Here is a 15,180-nt window from a genome sequence, read left to right on the forward strand (position 1 = left end):
TTCCTCTCCTTTTCTTTTCTCTTTCTCTCCTCATGGAATGAGTGGGACTCTGTGGAAGGTAGGTTTAGCGTCTGTTAGCTGTTGAGTTCAGCGAGCTAAGTTACTTTGTTTGCCAATTTGTTTGTCAATTTAGGAATAATTAAATAGAACAATAATAAGTAGAACTATGCAAAACGTGTATGTGTATCTTTATGTACACAGCTTTCTTTTTATACATGTCTAGAAAATCAATTACAAATGTGATCACACAAAAAAGAATATGTAGAATCAATGTAATTAAGGTGCGCCTTTTTCACCAATTGCCTCGTTAAAGAGTGAATGCCAGTAAGTCAGAGGGCTTACTGGGGCATGATTTACTTTTGCTACCTGGAAACATTAGGTTTGGCAAACTGACCAACTCTTTTCTTTTTTTAAAACAGACGAAACAAAACGGTTATGTAAAGAATTGAACAAATCTGTTCACGGTTGTTTGACGCTAATAATTAGTTGATACTGTTGTCAGTGTTGTGTAAACCGCGAGCTGTCTCGACTGATTTATGGCCTGAGCTTGTAACCTGGAGGCTCATCATTGACGTCTAGCTGCATCCGGGTGTCCTCGTGATGCACCTGTTGCTGTTTGACCGGGATAGGCGGAACCAAAAGTGTCACTTTCAACACAAACACATCCAGGCCTACCCAAATTGTGGTCACTTGCGGATGAATTCATAATCCTAAACTATAATATTTTGCTTCATATTCAATGATCAACTTTGAGCAAATGGGCCCACCTGAGGAGGTGTAGCTGCTAACCTACTGTTTACATTTGTAGGTTGTAATGGAAACCCTGCCAGTAGGTTGGACTGTGCACACCTGTGACCAGGAGGGAGACGTGGCAGCACTGTTGAAGGGTGGAGTGGCTGACACCAACACAAACACACATGTCCATGATTTGTTTCATGAAGATGCACAGGTTTAGTGTTTTCTCCTCAAGGTGAATGTGGTAACCTGTTGATGTCAAAGTATGAGCCAGTAACTTTCACGCTTGTGTGTCTTTCATCAGGGCCTCCAGCAGTCCAGCCAGCCGTGGTGGAGGATCAAACTGTTTGTGTGGGAGCCGGTGCTCTTTGGTACCTGGGATGGAGTTTTCACCACCTGCATGATCAACATCTTTGGTGTGGTGCTATTCTTACGCACCGGCTACCTGGTGGTTAGTATGCCCTGCGTTGCTTTTGATGCCATTTCCCCTTTCTCTTTCACATTGTAACTATTAAGTGACACTGGCAGAAAGACTGCAGTCTTACTATGTTTGCATTGGTCTTAATGTGCGGTGGTCTTAATGTGCATTAATAGAGAAGTAAAACATTTTAAGAAATCTCTTTATTAAAGAGACAAAATAGCAGACCGTAAAGATTTAAATCCATCTAAATCTTAACCAAAATCCATGACACCTCTGTATGTCAATGCATGCTACATATCATTGTTCCTCGAGCATCTAGTGCCAAACCAAAAGGTTGACAGTTTGAGATAAATGAAGACAAGAAAAAATATGGAGACATAAACAGAATAAATATTGGATAAAAATATATAATCATGTTTACGGGATGTACAAAGTCTGCAATGAATTTCATACAAAGCATTAAGCATATGCACAGAAGGTCTTGGCCCGCTGACAGTATAGTACAATCCGTACATCATAATAAACAACAATGTACAGCTCTAGATGAGTTGCATGCTGCCGATGTCCACATACTTGTATAGGGGAGGAAGCATTTTGTGTAATCTTGTCTCCCATCATCATCCAGGGGAACACTGGCGTGCTGCTCGGGATGTTCCTCGTCTCCTTGGTTGTGCTGGTTGCGTTAGTGACGGTGATGTCGGGGATTGGAGTGTGTGAGCACTGCGGTGTTGGGAGTGGAGGAATCTACTCCATGATCTCCATCGTCCTGGGGGGCAGGGTCGGGGGCACTGTGGGCCTGCTTTATGTGTTTGGACAGGTGAGTAACAAATCCAGACTTTTAGTGAGACTTCTGTGGTTGATTTTGAAGGACGATACTTGACATTCTTTTTTTCATTTCCATGTTCTTATGTTGTGTCCCCTCTCATGCTGCCTCCCACCTCGCAGTGCGTAGCTGGAGCCATGTATATCACAGGTTTCTCTGAGTCGGTGGCGGAGCTGCTCGGTCTACAGAGCCAGTGGGCGGTGCGTGGCATGTCGGCAGCGGTGCTGCTGGCACTGCTTGGGATCAACCTGGCCGGTGTAAAATGGATTGTCCGACTCCAGCTGCTGCTGCTGGCTGTGCTGGCTGTCTCCACGCTGGACTTTGTCATTGGCACCTTCACGCACCTTGATCCAGGTAGGGCTGTATATGAAGGGATACGACTGCCTTGGAGAGACCGATTGATACTGCAGATCCACCGCAAGGAGGTGGAAGAAGTTGCTCCACAAGGTGGATGAACTATTTTGAGAGGATATGTTTTTGGGTTGGGAGCTGATGTAAGATTTACACCTCAAAAGCACTGGCCGCATAGTCAGCCATTTCTGCTGCTTTGTGTGGAAACCAGGTAAACTACAAAGAATAATAATGGGAACTATCTGAAAAACATTAACAATTCGGTTTGCTGACATTCTGTGAACGTCGCGTGAGAATTCCAAAAACAACGTCCCACGAATTTAAAACAATGGATAAACAATGTCCCATGAACTTTCTTCAAACAATGCTTGGCGAATGTTCTGTGAACATTAAGAAAATAACGTCCAACAAACAATGCCCCGCGATCACACAAGCATTCTGCGAATACTAGTGAAACAACTTTCCACAAACGTTCTGTCAAGCCTAGGAAAACAACATCCCGCAAATATTCTGTGAACGTTAGGAAAACAATGTCCAGCTATCATCAGAAAAAACATGTCATGTGAAATTGTTGCTGCCTTGTGTGGAAACTAGGTAAACTACAAAATGTAAAAGATGTGAACTCTCCGGAAGCGTTGCAATAATCCGGTTCATGGATTTTGTGTAAACGCATCACACTGGTTCCCTCAACAAAAAGCCATTGGGATTTTTCCATTTTTCCATTTATTTTTCCATCAAAAAAGATCGGTGGCAAACCTTCTCTTCTGCAAAATAATCTTCACAAATAGACAAAAAAATTTGATTTTGAAGCATTACTACAGTAGCCAGAATTTCTGAGTATAACAGACAACCCGCATTTGACATTTTTGAACACAGGTGTAACTAATAAGTTAATTGCTGCAGTGCATGGCAGGTATTGTTTGACTGCAGCCCTCGTTAACATTATTAGTTCCACCTTTGTTTTCCAGCCATAGCAACAAACTGGATCGCTAAACCTGTCTATCCCTGAGCTTCTTTTGTTAGTAGATTCCACACCATTGTTCCAGCTTGATTTAAAAAATGTAGGGGAGGGGTGCGTGAAATTGAGTATGACCTCTGAAGTGGACTGAGAAGGTTTGGCAACTGCAGACTTGAATGATGAATATCTGTGACCCGTTCAGGCCAGTAGATGTCGCTGTAGTACTACTTACTTTTGTCAGGATTGGTCTCGCATTCTAAAAATTTTACAATTTTCTTTTTTTTTATTCCTTTGCCCTCAGGGGTGGGTTGGAAACGTCTGTACATTTTCAGTTTTCTTGTGGCTTAAGCCAAGTCTGAGATTTTTATTTTGTGGTGAGGAAATGTTGCCCTTTTTTTGAGTAGATTGTATTCTTTTGCTGGCAGTCAGGAAGTCCTTCCCTACATTTCCTGTTCTCGCTGATTATCAACGTCCTGTCCAGTGGGAGGAGAAAAGTGTTCCAGTCTTATGTGAACAGGACATAAAAGGGACAAAACACTTTTATATCTTGCATAAATAGAAAAACACATTTAACATGTACACTATAAAAAATACATTTTCAGTAAATCACATAGTATAATTGTTTGCTTTATTTCCCCAGCAAACCACAAGGAACTCATAGTGCCTGTGTCCAGCTGTGGCTAGTTTTTGCAAGATTAAGCTTTACAACTTCTCCCACCACAGTGTCAAAAAAACCCAAACGGATCTCATTCCACCTTGCCCTAACGGCCTAACCTGTGCTTGTCCACCACTCCCAACCTCCTACCTTCTTAATATTACAGTAGGCAGATGCCGCTTTACAGTTCTGAAGAACTGTTGGAGAACCACCCGTAATGGCTACTCCAGGTTTTTCCAATTAAGAGCTTCTGTGTGTGTTTTGGTGGTGACCTCATGGTTGGCAGAGGACCAGCAGGTCCACTAGCTTGTTGAAACAGCCCAGATTAGCCTGCACTGAGTGAACGCTGAGGTACATCCAGAAGGAAAGGAGCCACCGGCAAAGAAACATGGTCAAAGTTTGATATCACATCCTCTATTTACACTTTGGGAAACTGCCATAGCTAATTATGTCAGGTCAGCCAAGTAACATAGCGTACTATATGAAAGCTGTAATGGGACATTGGCTTGCTGCTGGTTTGCTTAGCGTTTAATACAAAACAGAACATTTAACTGTAAGTATTCTTGATCTGAAATGGTAAAATCTGGAGTTGATGATTAGTTCATTAATAGCTTAATGGTTTCAGGTATTTTTCTCGCCAAAAGACCATACATTGTTTTGTTCCAGCTTCTCTAACTTGAGCACTTGCTGCTTGTCTCTGTTATATATCTTTGTAAACTGAGAATATTTGAGTGCTGGGGTTGAGTCTGACAAAAATAAGATGTTTGAAGATCTCATCTTGAGCATTTCATTTTTCATTTATTTTTACTATTATTATAAACTACACACAAATCTAGAAAATATGTTTTAGTTGCTGTACTAGTCTAATTCATTTTTGTATTTATTTAAAGATGAATATGCAACAATCAGTATATGTTTTATTAAAATTTATATTATTATGCTAAGTTTCAGTGATTTAAATTTCCCCTGATTTTGATGTAACCCCAACAATAAAGATTTGAAGGGCAAGGCTGAATTACTGGGGGTTTGGGTTCAAATCAAAGAGTAAAGTTTATTGTAAAGCACATCTCCAGTTAAAATCCCTAAAGTGTATTTCTGAGACGGTAAAGCCCTCTGTTTATCTAGCCTCTACATTATTCAGTTAAAACACACGCTTAGCCACTATCTTGATGTCTACAATGGGCTGCTGATGACTCTGTTAGCATTATGAGTAGAAGGATTTAGGATGTTTTTACACCTGTGCATTAACACTCTGACTAAGCGTCCTCATTTTGCCAGCCTTAAGGATCTGTTAAGTGACTGATTATGACATATTATTCCTGCAGTACTGTGGAAAGTATCATTTAAAAGCTTATAGCTGCAACATGTAAAATAGCTCAGAATTGTGCTTTATCATCCCTGATTGGAGGAATTATTTGTGGAGTCAATTATTTATTTTGGTCAGTAACACTGCCAGCATAGTGTCTCTTAAGCCAAACAATTCAACCTCATGATTACACACAGATAAAAAAAACAATGTGACACTCATACCCGATCTCTTTTAAAATAAGCCTATTCCCCACAGAACAGGACGCCATAATGTGCTGCTTGTGTCTGGGGTTTAGGGTGTTAACCAGACTCACCCACATTTTTGGAAAATGACAAAGAGGGAAGGCCGGAACTGAGATCTGAGGCCTGCTGCTCCAGAGACCGCTACATCATCTCTTCCTGTGATCCACACTATAATATATAGTTCTCAATCATCCCAGTGGGACCTGTCACACCTCTGTAACATCACAGCCTGCCCTGTTCTCCATGCACAGCAGTTTATACTGGTTAGTGTGGGAGAGTAAGAGGTCAGTCAGACTGGGGGAGAGGCCTCAGACCCTCATGTAATCTGACTACACATTCCAGTCTGTATCAGAGGAATGCTTAGTTCAGAAAGGAACCCCACTCTGCCTATACACTTGTTCTTCAGACAATACAACACTTTAATATGAATGCTTTCACCATGGCTTTATCCAAAATATGTTTTGCTCTGTAGGCCTCTTTAAAGCAAGTGATTATTATTTATTTACCCGCATCTACCACATCACTTTAGAGTTGATTTCAACAAGTCATATGAAATATGATATGAAGGACCATCCGTTATATAACTAACTACTGTAACTTGATGAGAGCTGTTGTTTAGTCAACGAGACTGAGTTTATAACCACGCTAGCATCAGTCAGGCTGTACTTGGGCCCTTTGAGCTTGCTAACATGCCCACAATCACACGTTTAACATGCTGATGCTTAGCAGGTATGCTGATTTGTATTTGATTAAAATACCATACATTAACTTGCATACAAAAAAAACTGTTTCTGACTCACTGTGCAAAATGTAAGGGAGCTGCCATCTGCAGTCCACTGTGTAGTATGATGAATGTGAATATCCAGTTCCACCAGAGTATGGAAAACTTGCACAAAGGTTTTCCTTGAAAGACATTTGTTTGCAGTTTTTGTACACAGTTCTTGAAATCAAATACTCAGAAATGATTTTGTGCTCATAAATAGTTTAGAAACAACCTCATCTGAGCACAGAGAGTCAGGCAGGGTTGGATGCTGGAGGGTATGTTTTAATCTGTGTGTGGAGCCCATGGTGCATGGCTGCCCTGGGTCTGTTATGATTGTTTGGACAGAGGGCGGTCTCGCGGGGTCACAGAGTGAACAAAAGTTTGGGCACCTAATCCAATTTGATGTCAGTTTTTTTTAGCCTCCCTTTATTCCCATCCAGGAAAACATACTTTGGAGTAACTTGTCAATACAGCCCTTATGGTTTGGGCTTTTGTCAAAAACAAAAGCAGAGAAAAAATTGTATTCTCGCTCTCTTTTCTCTCACACTGTCTGCCTCTCTCGCTCACTCTCATTCCTTGCTCAAACTTGGAAGCTGCTGAGCTTCTGAAAAGGGTGGTGACTTCCTTTTGGATAAACATGTCATTAATCTGAGAGAACACATTCTTTCCCATCGCAAGATAACCAAGGGGGAAATGTCCGGTGTTGTAGCATAGGCCTGTCCTTCAGGCTGTGTTGATTAAATGGCCCTTACCAATACAGAACAATCTCTTCCTCTGCACGTTCAACAAACTGCCCTAGCCTGAACTGGCTATCAGACTTTAGACTGCAGTCTCATGTTTTTATTTGTCATTTTTTGGGGTTAAAAAAAGGCACAACATAACAATTGCAGTCACGAAATCTCAGGGAGTGCTCTAATAAATTTGGAGGAATATAAAAAGCAAAATAAGAATATTAGTTTGGCCACAAGCATCATTTATTCATGTACTTCGATAACAGATCAAACATTTCAAGCATAGGTGTCAGGTAAAAAAAATGGTGCAGACTCACCAATCGTCTATGAAGAAAAGAAAAATGAAAAGAAGCAAATGAAAAAGCCACATTTATGGCAGGTTTGCATGTAGCATTTCAGCAAGCAGCCTGCAGTCGAGCGTTACTGCCTTTTGGAGTAGAAGTTGATTTTATAACTTTTTCCAGAAGCAAAACATATGACTGAAAACATCCTGGTAATTCTGGCATAAGGTTCAGAACTAATGTGCTTTGTGTTAATGTTGTTGTCGTTGTTGTCTCCTCTCTCAGAAAATGGTTTCATTGGTTATTCAGCCGAGCTGCTCAGCAGCAACACAAAGCCAGATTACACCCCGGGAGAAACCTTCTTCACGGTCTTTGGGGTCTTCTTCCCTGCTGCTACAGGTCAGGTGGCAAATAACACTCTTAGTTTACATGGCACATGTGCAGTATGAATTTAGACTCCAGCCCTACTTTTCATTTAGTGTGTGTGACTGTGTGTGTGACTGTGTGTTAACCTCTCTGTGTGTGTGTGTGTGTGTGTGTGTGTGTGTGTAGGGGTTATGGCCGGTTTCAACATGAGCTCAGACCTTCAGCGGCCTGACCACAACATCCCTGTGGGAACACTGGCAGCTGTCTTCACTTCGTATGACGATATCCCAAAAAACACGCACACACACAAGCACACAACAATATTGTAACAGTACACAGGACCACAACTTTAGTAAAAGTGCACAGACTGACCTGCAATGAAGACAACAAATACGGGCCTACTGTAAAAGTACGCACATGGAAATACTATAAGATCATACAGACTGAGCACACTTGCAAAATTCTATCTAACTACATGGCATGCTCCACGGATAGTGTTCAAATATAATAATTTGGGGGCTCTCCTTCAAGGTATGAACCATCTAAAATGGTTACTTGATTTTACTTATGTGATGCTCTCAGATCATTTTGTGGTATCTTCTATCAAAAGGGCAACCTTTTCCACCTTCATTGGAGAGAACAAACAAACCCATTTTCCCAGTATGGTCCTGTCAGTGACTCACTTGTAGAGCTGTGATGATGACACACTCCCCTATTAATAGTGATAAAGCAGGAGTTGTAATAATCCTGTGTGGTGTACTGTTGGTGACCCACAGGTGGTTCCTGTATCTGGTCTTTGTCTTCCTTCTGGGGGCCATCTGCACCAGAGAAGCTCTGCGCTCTGACTTCTTGATAGCAGAAAAGGTAAACTCCCGTCTCTGTTTCCGTCCTGCCCTGTTAGAGCGGCCATCTCAACACAAGGGTTGAGGTGAGGGGATTCCCCATCATAGCTGACAATGTTCATGTGGTCTGGTTAGTTCAGGCTCTGACTGCCTCAGTTTTGAGATATTGCAGAAATACTCATAATCATATAATTCTTAGGTTCAAGTATATAAAAAATACTGAGTCTGTCTCATTACCAAGCTGTGACATTATGGACTAGAGTGTACAAATAATGTATTACTGCCAGACTCACACTCGTATTCATATATTTGATTTTGTTTTAACTAATCATTGACTCCTTTAAAAGAATCCTTGACTTCCATCGGTGGTTAGTTCTCATTGTTTTTATTAGGTGCTGGCTGCAGCGGAACTCAACTGGGTGTAGCTGTTGTGTGCGCTCAACCACACCCCATCCTCTTCCACCCTGTGTTTGTTTTCCCTCTTCCTCCAGGTCTCCTTGGTGGGCTTCCTCTTTCTGCTAGGCCTCTACATCTCCTCTCTGGCTTCCTGCATGGGCGGCCTGTACGGAGCACCCAGGATCCTCCAGTGCATTGCCCAAGAGAGGGTCATCCCCGCTCTGGCCTTCCTGGAAAGTGGGGTGGGTGGATGGAGCCAGACAGACTGTTAATGTCTGCACATTAACAGTATACTGAAAAATATTAGCTATATTCACCGTGATGTATAGATTATGTGGCGAGGGTGTGTGATAATACACCAACGAGTTCACTTGTTTTCAGAATGATCATTTGCTCTTAAGTAATACCTCAGGATGATTATTCCAATTGTAGCCATAACATTGTAAGCTCTTTATGTGATGGCAGTAAAGAGATGAGCCAAGTAAGTAGGGGCCACTTTAAACTCACCATTTTATTAGGACATTTTACTGCCCTGGTGAAAAACTAATGGTTGCACCTGTTTGAACATGCGATAGGCCAGACGACGTAATAACCAGCATTACGTAAGACCAACTATCAAAGGGATAGTTCAATTTCCTGTTTATACTCATGACTATTTGGTTTCTTGTCATTTTTAAATCATGAATGCCCTTTTCACATCTCTGCATTCAGTTATTCTAGCTAGTGAGACGTTCCCAGCTTAGATCTATTCATAAAGTGTATGGGAAGCAGCTTCTCTCAAAAGGAGAGAAGGTTGCTGTAAAGCTGATGAAAGATTTATTCCTGCATGTTTTTTTTAAACAATACGAGTTAAGCATCAAAGTTCAAGTTATCCAGTTTACGAATAGTAATTTGACAAAACAAAAAATCGCTATTGGTCCACTGACTGACTTTTTTCAGTTTTCAACTTTATTTTGCAAAACTTGGATGCTCACCTTTTTAATCCATGGATGAGAAGTTCTTAAAAGTACTTTGGATTCGAAAACACAAATGGCTTCAACAAATCTCTCCATGACAACTGAGCAATATCTGCTTCTGGTGGTCAAGACTATGTCAAACCTGTGAGCCCGTCAAAAGCTCAGTGAAACACGGGTACTCTGACTTAGAGGTAAAATGATAACTTGTCTCCACTAATACTGAGACATACACATTAGTAAATGCTGACTGCAGAAGTTTTGTTTTTGACGAGCTCCTCATTGACAACATAGACAACTATGAACTAAGAAATACAATAACCACATCACTCAGTATTACTCTGACTCACCCTGGACTTAAAACATAAAAAGGGCAGCATTGAAATGATCTGACGAAGAAAAAGAACAGTACAAGTACTGCTTTTCCATTTTTGTATTTTTTAATAATGTTGATGTTTGTACTATTTCAAACAAGCTCTGTGGAAGTATCTCTTTGGGCCCTTGGTAATTGTGATCAGAATTGTTTTAAACCAATGCATCAATAGAGTAATCAATAAAATAATCAGCAGATTAATCCATGATGAAAATAATAATTAATACTGTACAAAATATTACAAAATGTGCTTCACCTCAACCAACTGTAAATCAAATGTGAAGTCCTGCTTTTACATTAATGCATGAGTAATAATAATGTATCTGCAGTGAGTACTTTTAATACATGAATTACATTAGACTACATCAAATTATTCAGATTTTACTTGCATACTTTTACATTTGCAATGCAGGTCTTTTGCTTGTACTGCCGCATTTTTACAGTGTAGTATTAAATAATGTCTCTAAATGCTTCCTTTGACTGCTATTAAGTGTGTGTAGTCTGGATGCACATGGCAGTGTGGTGGGTGAACTCAACAGGAAACAGTGACAGGACGGCCTAACTTTAGAGTGTGGACTTCACTTCATAGATGTGAGTTGACTGACTCCATTACAGCAAAGAGTTACGACTCACTGCTGCTACACAACTGTACACACACACACACACACACACACACAGTCACGTCGACGTCCTGACCCCGTCCACCCCAGCAGCAGTGTCTGACCTCTCTCAGCGGGCTGGAATGAGGCCCTAGACATCTTGGCCCAAATCAAAGCTTCAGAACAAACGCAGGAAGGGCGACGGGCAGGGCCCAGCACTGCTGTGTGCTCTGGAGGCCCGCCAGGCACACAGCAGTGCTCCTTAAACTGTGTGACAGGACCTGGGCAGTGAAAGCAAGCTGGTTAGCAAACCACATGTTAACATAATTGCTAACTTTCTAGTGGTTTGGTTTTATATTGCTTGAATATAACTTTAAGTTTCGTTTCATTTCATCACTCCCTGTTTCTCCTTCCTGTCTGTTTTTTTGTTTGTTGGGTAAATGCTTGCAAAGCTACAATATCTCAATCATGAATAATAGGACAATGTTCTTTGTCCCAGCCTCATCGTGTTGACCTTTTTTTTTTCACATGGCACTGTCATGTGAAACTTGTCATGAGTTAATTAAAAACAGGACTGATTTCAGCTTTGTGACATAGCATTTTTCCGATGGCTAATTAGTTATGATTATGGTTATAATCAGAAGGAGAAAAAAAGTCACCAGTTATTCAGGTTTTTGATTAGACCGCAATATTGTGACCCTATCTTCCTCTTTTAACAGAAAGGCCCTAACAAGACTCCAGTGGCAGCTATCTTTCTGACCAGCCTGCTTACCATGGCCTTCATCTTCATCGGTCAGGTCAATGTGCTGGCCCCCATCGTCACCATAAACTTCCTGCTCACCTACAGCTTCATCGACTACTCCTTCTTCAGTGTGGCCATGACCCTCCAGCTGCAGGCTAAAGAGAAGAGGGAAACCCTCATCCCCGCCAAAAGAAACCAGCGTGGGTCAACCAGGCAGAGCTCTAGGCCTCTGATCGAGGCCAATCTTCCGAGCTATGGGAGTGGAGGCGAGAGTCCGCAGGGTAAAGGCACTCTGTTGGAGTTCACCAAGGACATGGACCAGATCTTTCCCCCCGTGTCAGATGTTGATGCTGGATCTGAGAGGAACTCCTGCATGCAAGAGCTGAGCAGTCAAGACGAGGGCAGAAAGGCTAATGTCACCACGAAGCAGAAGCTGAGGGACAGCTTTGGTTTGGACCTGAACAGCAATGTGTTCTCCGAAGAGAAAGGAGAGGCAGCAGAGGTGCAGTGTGGAGGCACGGAGCCCATGGCTGGAGAAGAACCACAGGTCAAAAGTTGCTCAAAAATGAACCATGCTGAGCAGCATTCATCTGCTGACCCTCACAATCACAGCACAGGTGATCAGCTCCAACAAACAAACAAACACTCGACTAGAGTCGACAGGAGAAGAGATCATAGAAGTTGATTGAACCTGTTTTCCTTTGTAACCTTTATTTTGACTCTCTCAGGTGTTGCAGCTAAAGCCGAGCACCAGAGCTCTGAGATCAAACCCATGCAGGATTCATTGCATGCAAAGTTCTGCAACCACTGGGCTGCTCTTATTGGAGTAGGCTACACATTTCATGCTCTACATTATTTGTTTTTGTTCTAACGATTTGATTTCAGATAATATTTACATAATATATTGACTTTTTTTTTCTTCTTTCAGGCAATGAGCTCCATATTGATTATGTTTGTCATTCAATGGACTTATGCCTTAGCAAACATAGTCTTTGCCTTGCTGCTCTTCTTCTACATCGGAAAAACAAGTCCTGGACTACCTATAGGTGATTTCCATCAGTTAATTTCCTGTTCAGACACACGTAGTTTGGCTCCATGGTGAAGTCCTGTCCGGGTGACCAAATGTCTTGGCTTGGACAGGACAGTCCCACGTAAAAAGAATATGCATTACATGAAAAATCCAAGTTGATGGAATGCTTTAGTAATGTGATATGGGACAGAGTGGGTTATTTCTGTATTTCACATATATGTACCACCTGCACCTCTGCAGCACTTTACAGTGTGGAATGCCAAAGTGAACTTTTGACATAAAATGCAATTGGACGAAGCTTTTTGACACTCTACTGCAGCCGGCACTGAGCTTTTCATGTCGGCCCTCATCTGGTCCATTCTCGTGAACACGATATATCGCGAACACCCTGGAGGAATGTCTTCAAATTTGGTGCAAACGTCCACTTGGACTCGAGGCTGAACTGATTAGAATATGGTGATCAATGTCGTTGTGACCTTAGAAAGCACTTTGTTTTGGCCATAACTCAAGAATGCATTTTACTAACAAAGTGTAAAAATAAGGCTCATACTGTTCCTTGCCATGATATGCATAGAGGAGTCTTCTGGAATTGCAAGGCAAGTAAGTAAGCAGGAAATTGCAGATCACCATTCATGCATTTTATATTCTAAAAACAATGTGCTTTTCATGAACATATTTCATTACACATTCTCTGTTTTGATATTTACTTAATCGGTTTCCTCTCTGCTGAAAGGAGGAAACGTGTTATTTAAGCCTGGTGTTTATTTTCGTGGCACGATTACAAGTTAATTCCATGAACTTTTATAACGGGAGTGGTCTGCAAGTAATTCCTTTTATGTAAGATACAAACATATTCCCTTCTGCATTTACTCTGGGTTATTAGATCATTTATATGACCCCATTATGTCCAACAAAAGACCTCTTGATATGTAGTTTACTCTTTTTTAAGGATTACGATTTGGTCACCCCATGCTCACTTGTGGTCTTTTTGCCTCGCAGGCTGGCAGCTGTTGTGGCTTAGGATTTCTAGAATAGCTAGATGGGACACCCGGCACCTGTGCATTAAACTCACCACAGCACAGCGTTGGCTGTCTGACTTAGGACATTTTAGAGCATAATGTCTGCAAGTGTTAAACACTTGTCCCACAGGTGGTTGATACAATGCTTTTCCTGCTCAGTTTCTTTTTTTGTGGTTTTCTGCAGCTAGTAATGAAATTAACTCCTCGAGCTCATTTCTCCAGATGACAATTTGCATTTTGATTTATTTGCAGGTATTGCAGCTCGATTCAGCTTTTTCACATGGCTCAAATCAACATTGAATAGCATTTGCAGGTATTGTGTGGTTGTTATGGTACAAAATGATCAATCAGGAGTCTGTTTGTAGGGATAAGTGAAGAAGAGAGATGAATAATACATTTAAATGTCATACATTATAAAAACGTTCAGATCACTGATAAATCAGAGACTGGAACTAAAGTAAAATGTCCTACTTGTCATCGTCTATTCGTTCTGGTATTACTAAGTCATAATGTAAGATAAGCTTTTCAGTTAGTAATTTCCCATGTCACGCTGTCCCCTGAAACCCAATGTCTCCATCTTTCAGGAGGAACGGATCTCCTCAGGATGAGATCGTCGTTACCCCCTCTCTGTCCGGGGTTGGGCTGAAAACCAAGCAGCTCACAGAGGAAAACGCTGACTTTGCCTCTCGTCACCGCTATCACCAATCCTCATTCATCAGGGTCAACAAGATGGTGCAGCCACCACTCCACTGACTGACTTAAATACAAGCTGTCAGCCTGAAACCACATTTTCTGCCTCAAACCATGTCTTCAGTTGTCCTGTGGGCCACATTCTGCACACATACAGTGGCTCAGATAATTTTTCTTTTATATATATATATATTTATATATATATATTTGTAAACTAAAAATTATGTCTAAATATACTTTATGGCTTTAACTTTTAAAGTATCGCAATCTTTGTGAAAAAAAATGTTGTCAGTTTACGGTACTGCTGGGTCACTTCCAGGAAGTCCAGATGCCATGGTGCTCATGTGGCTTAAATATATTGTGTACATGTGGCACAAAGGTTTCATTAAAATATGTTAGTTCACCTCTGCGCGTGTACGGATCATTGACATTTATCCCAGGTTGTTAGTTTGCTTTTTGAAGTTGGTAGTCCTGGCAGACCTACACTAATTTAGAAGTAACAAAGAATGACATAGTTGTCATACATTGGCGGCATCTGATGTAGAAAATGCACATCAAACTTTTCTTATCTACATTATTGTTTTACAGGAAAACAAATAAAGAAATATCAGGCGGTAAAATAAGCTGTGTCTTTTATAAGTAATGCAGAAAATGGTCAGTTTAGGATGCATCATAAGCCTATTCCTAAATTACTCTTATGTATGTATACAACTGAGTGTGGTAATTATGTTGTGTAAAAATACATTACCAATGGCATTGATCCAATTTTATGTATTTACATTGCACAATATTGTACAAAAGCAGTTTACAGCGCTTTACATAAAAACAAAGCAACAAATAAAGCAGCAAAATTGTGCAAATAAACAGACTGGACCATTGGTCGGATCAATCGGAAATGCAA

The 15,180-nt window shown here is 41.1% G+C and overlaps 1 protein-coding gene across 1 annotated transcript; it reads left to right on the plus strand.

Moving 5' to 3' along the window:
• Positions 1 to 814: 814 nt before the first annotated feature.
• On the plus strand, positions 815 to 14,342 carry slc12a8 (solute carrier family 12 member 8; the record flags this gene model as incomplete). The annotated part of the gene is made up of 13 exons (XM_079231229.1): positions 815 to 949; positions 1,040 to 1,186; positions 1,782 to 1,973; positions 2,102 to 2,333; positions 7,555 to 7,668; positions 7,822 to 7,909; positions 8,412 to 8,499; positions 8,969 to 9,115; positions 11,518 to 12,157; positions 12,269 to 12,366; positions 12,469 to 12,586; positions 13,842 to 13,902; positions 14,174 to 14,342. 13 exons carry the CDS (start codon positions 815 to 817, stop codon positions 14,340 to 14,342), a joined length of 2,229 nt encoding a protein of 742 aa, XP_079087355.1.
• Positions 14,343 to 15,180: the final 838 nt, after the last annotated feature.

The sequence above is a fragment of the Taurulus bubalis genome, assembly GCF_910589615.1.
Source record: "Taurulus bubalis genome assembly, chromosome: 15".
Taxonomy (NCBI): domain Eukaryota; kingdom Metazoa; phylum Chordata; class Actinopteri; order Perciformes; family Cottidae; genus Taurulus; species Taurulus bubalis.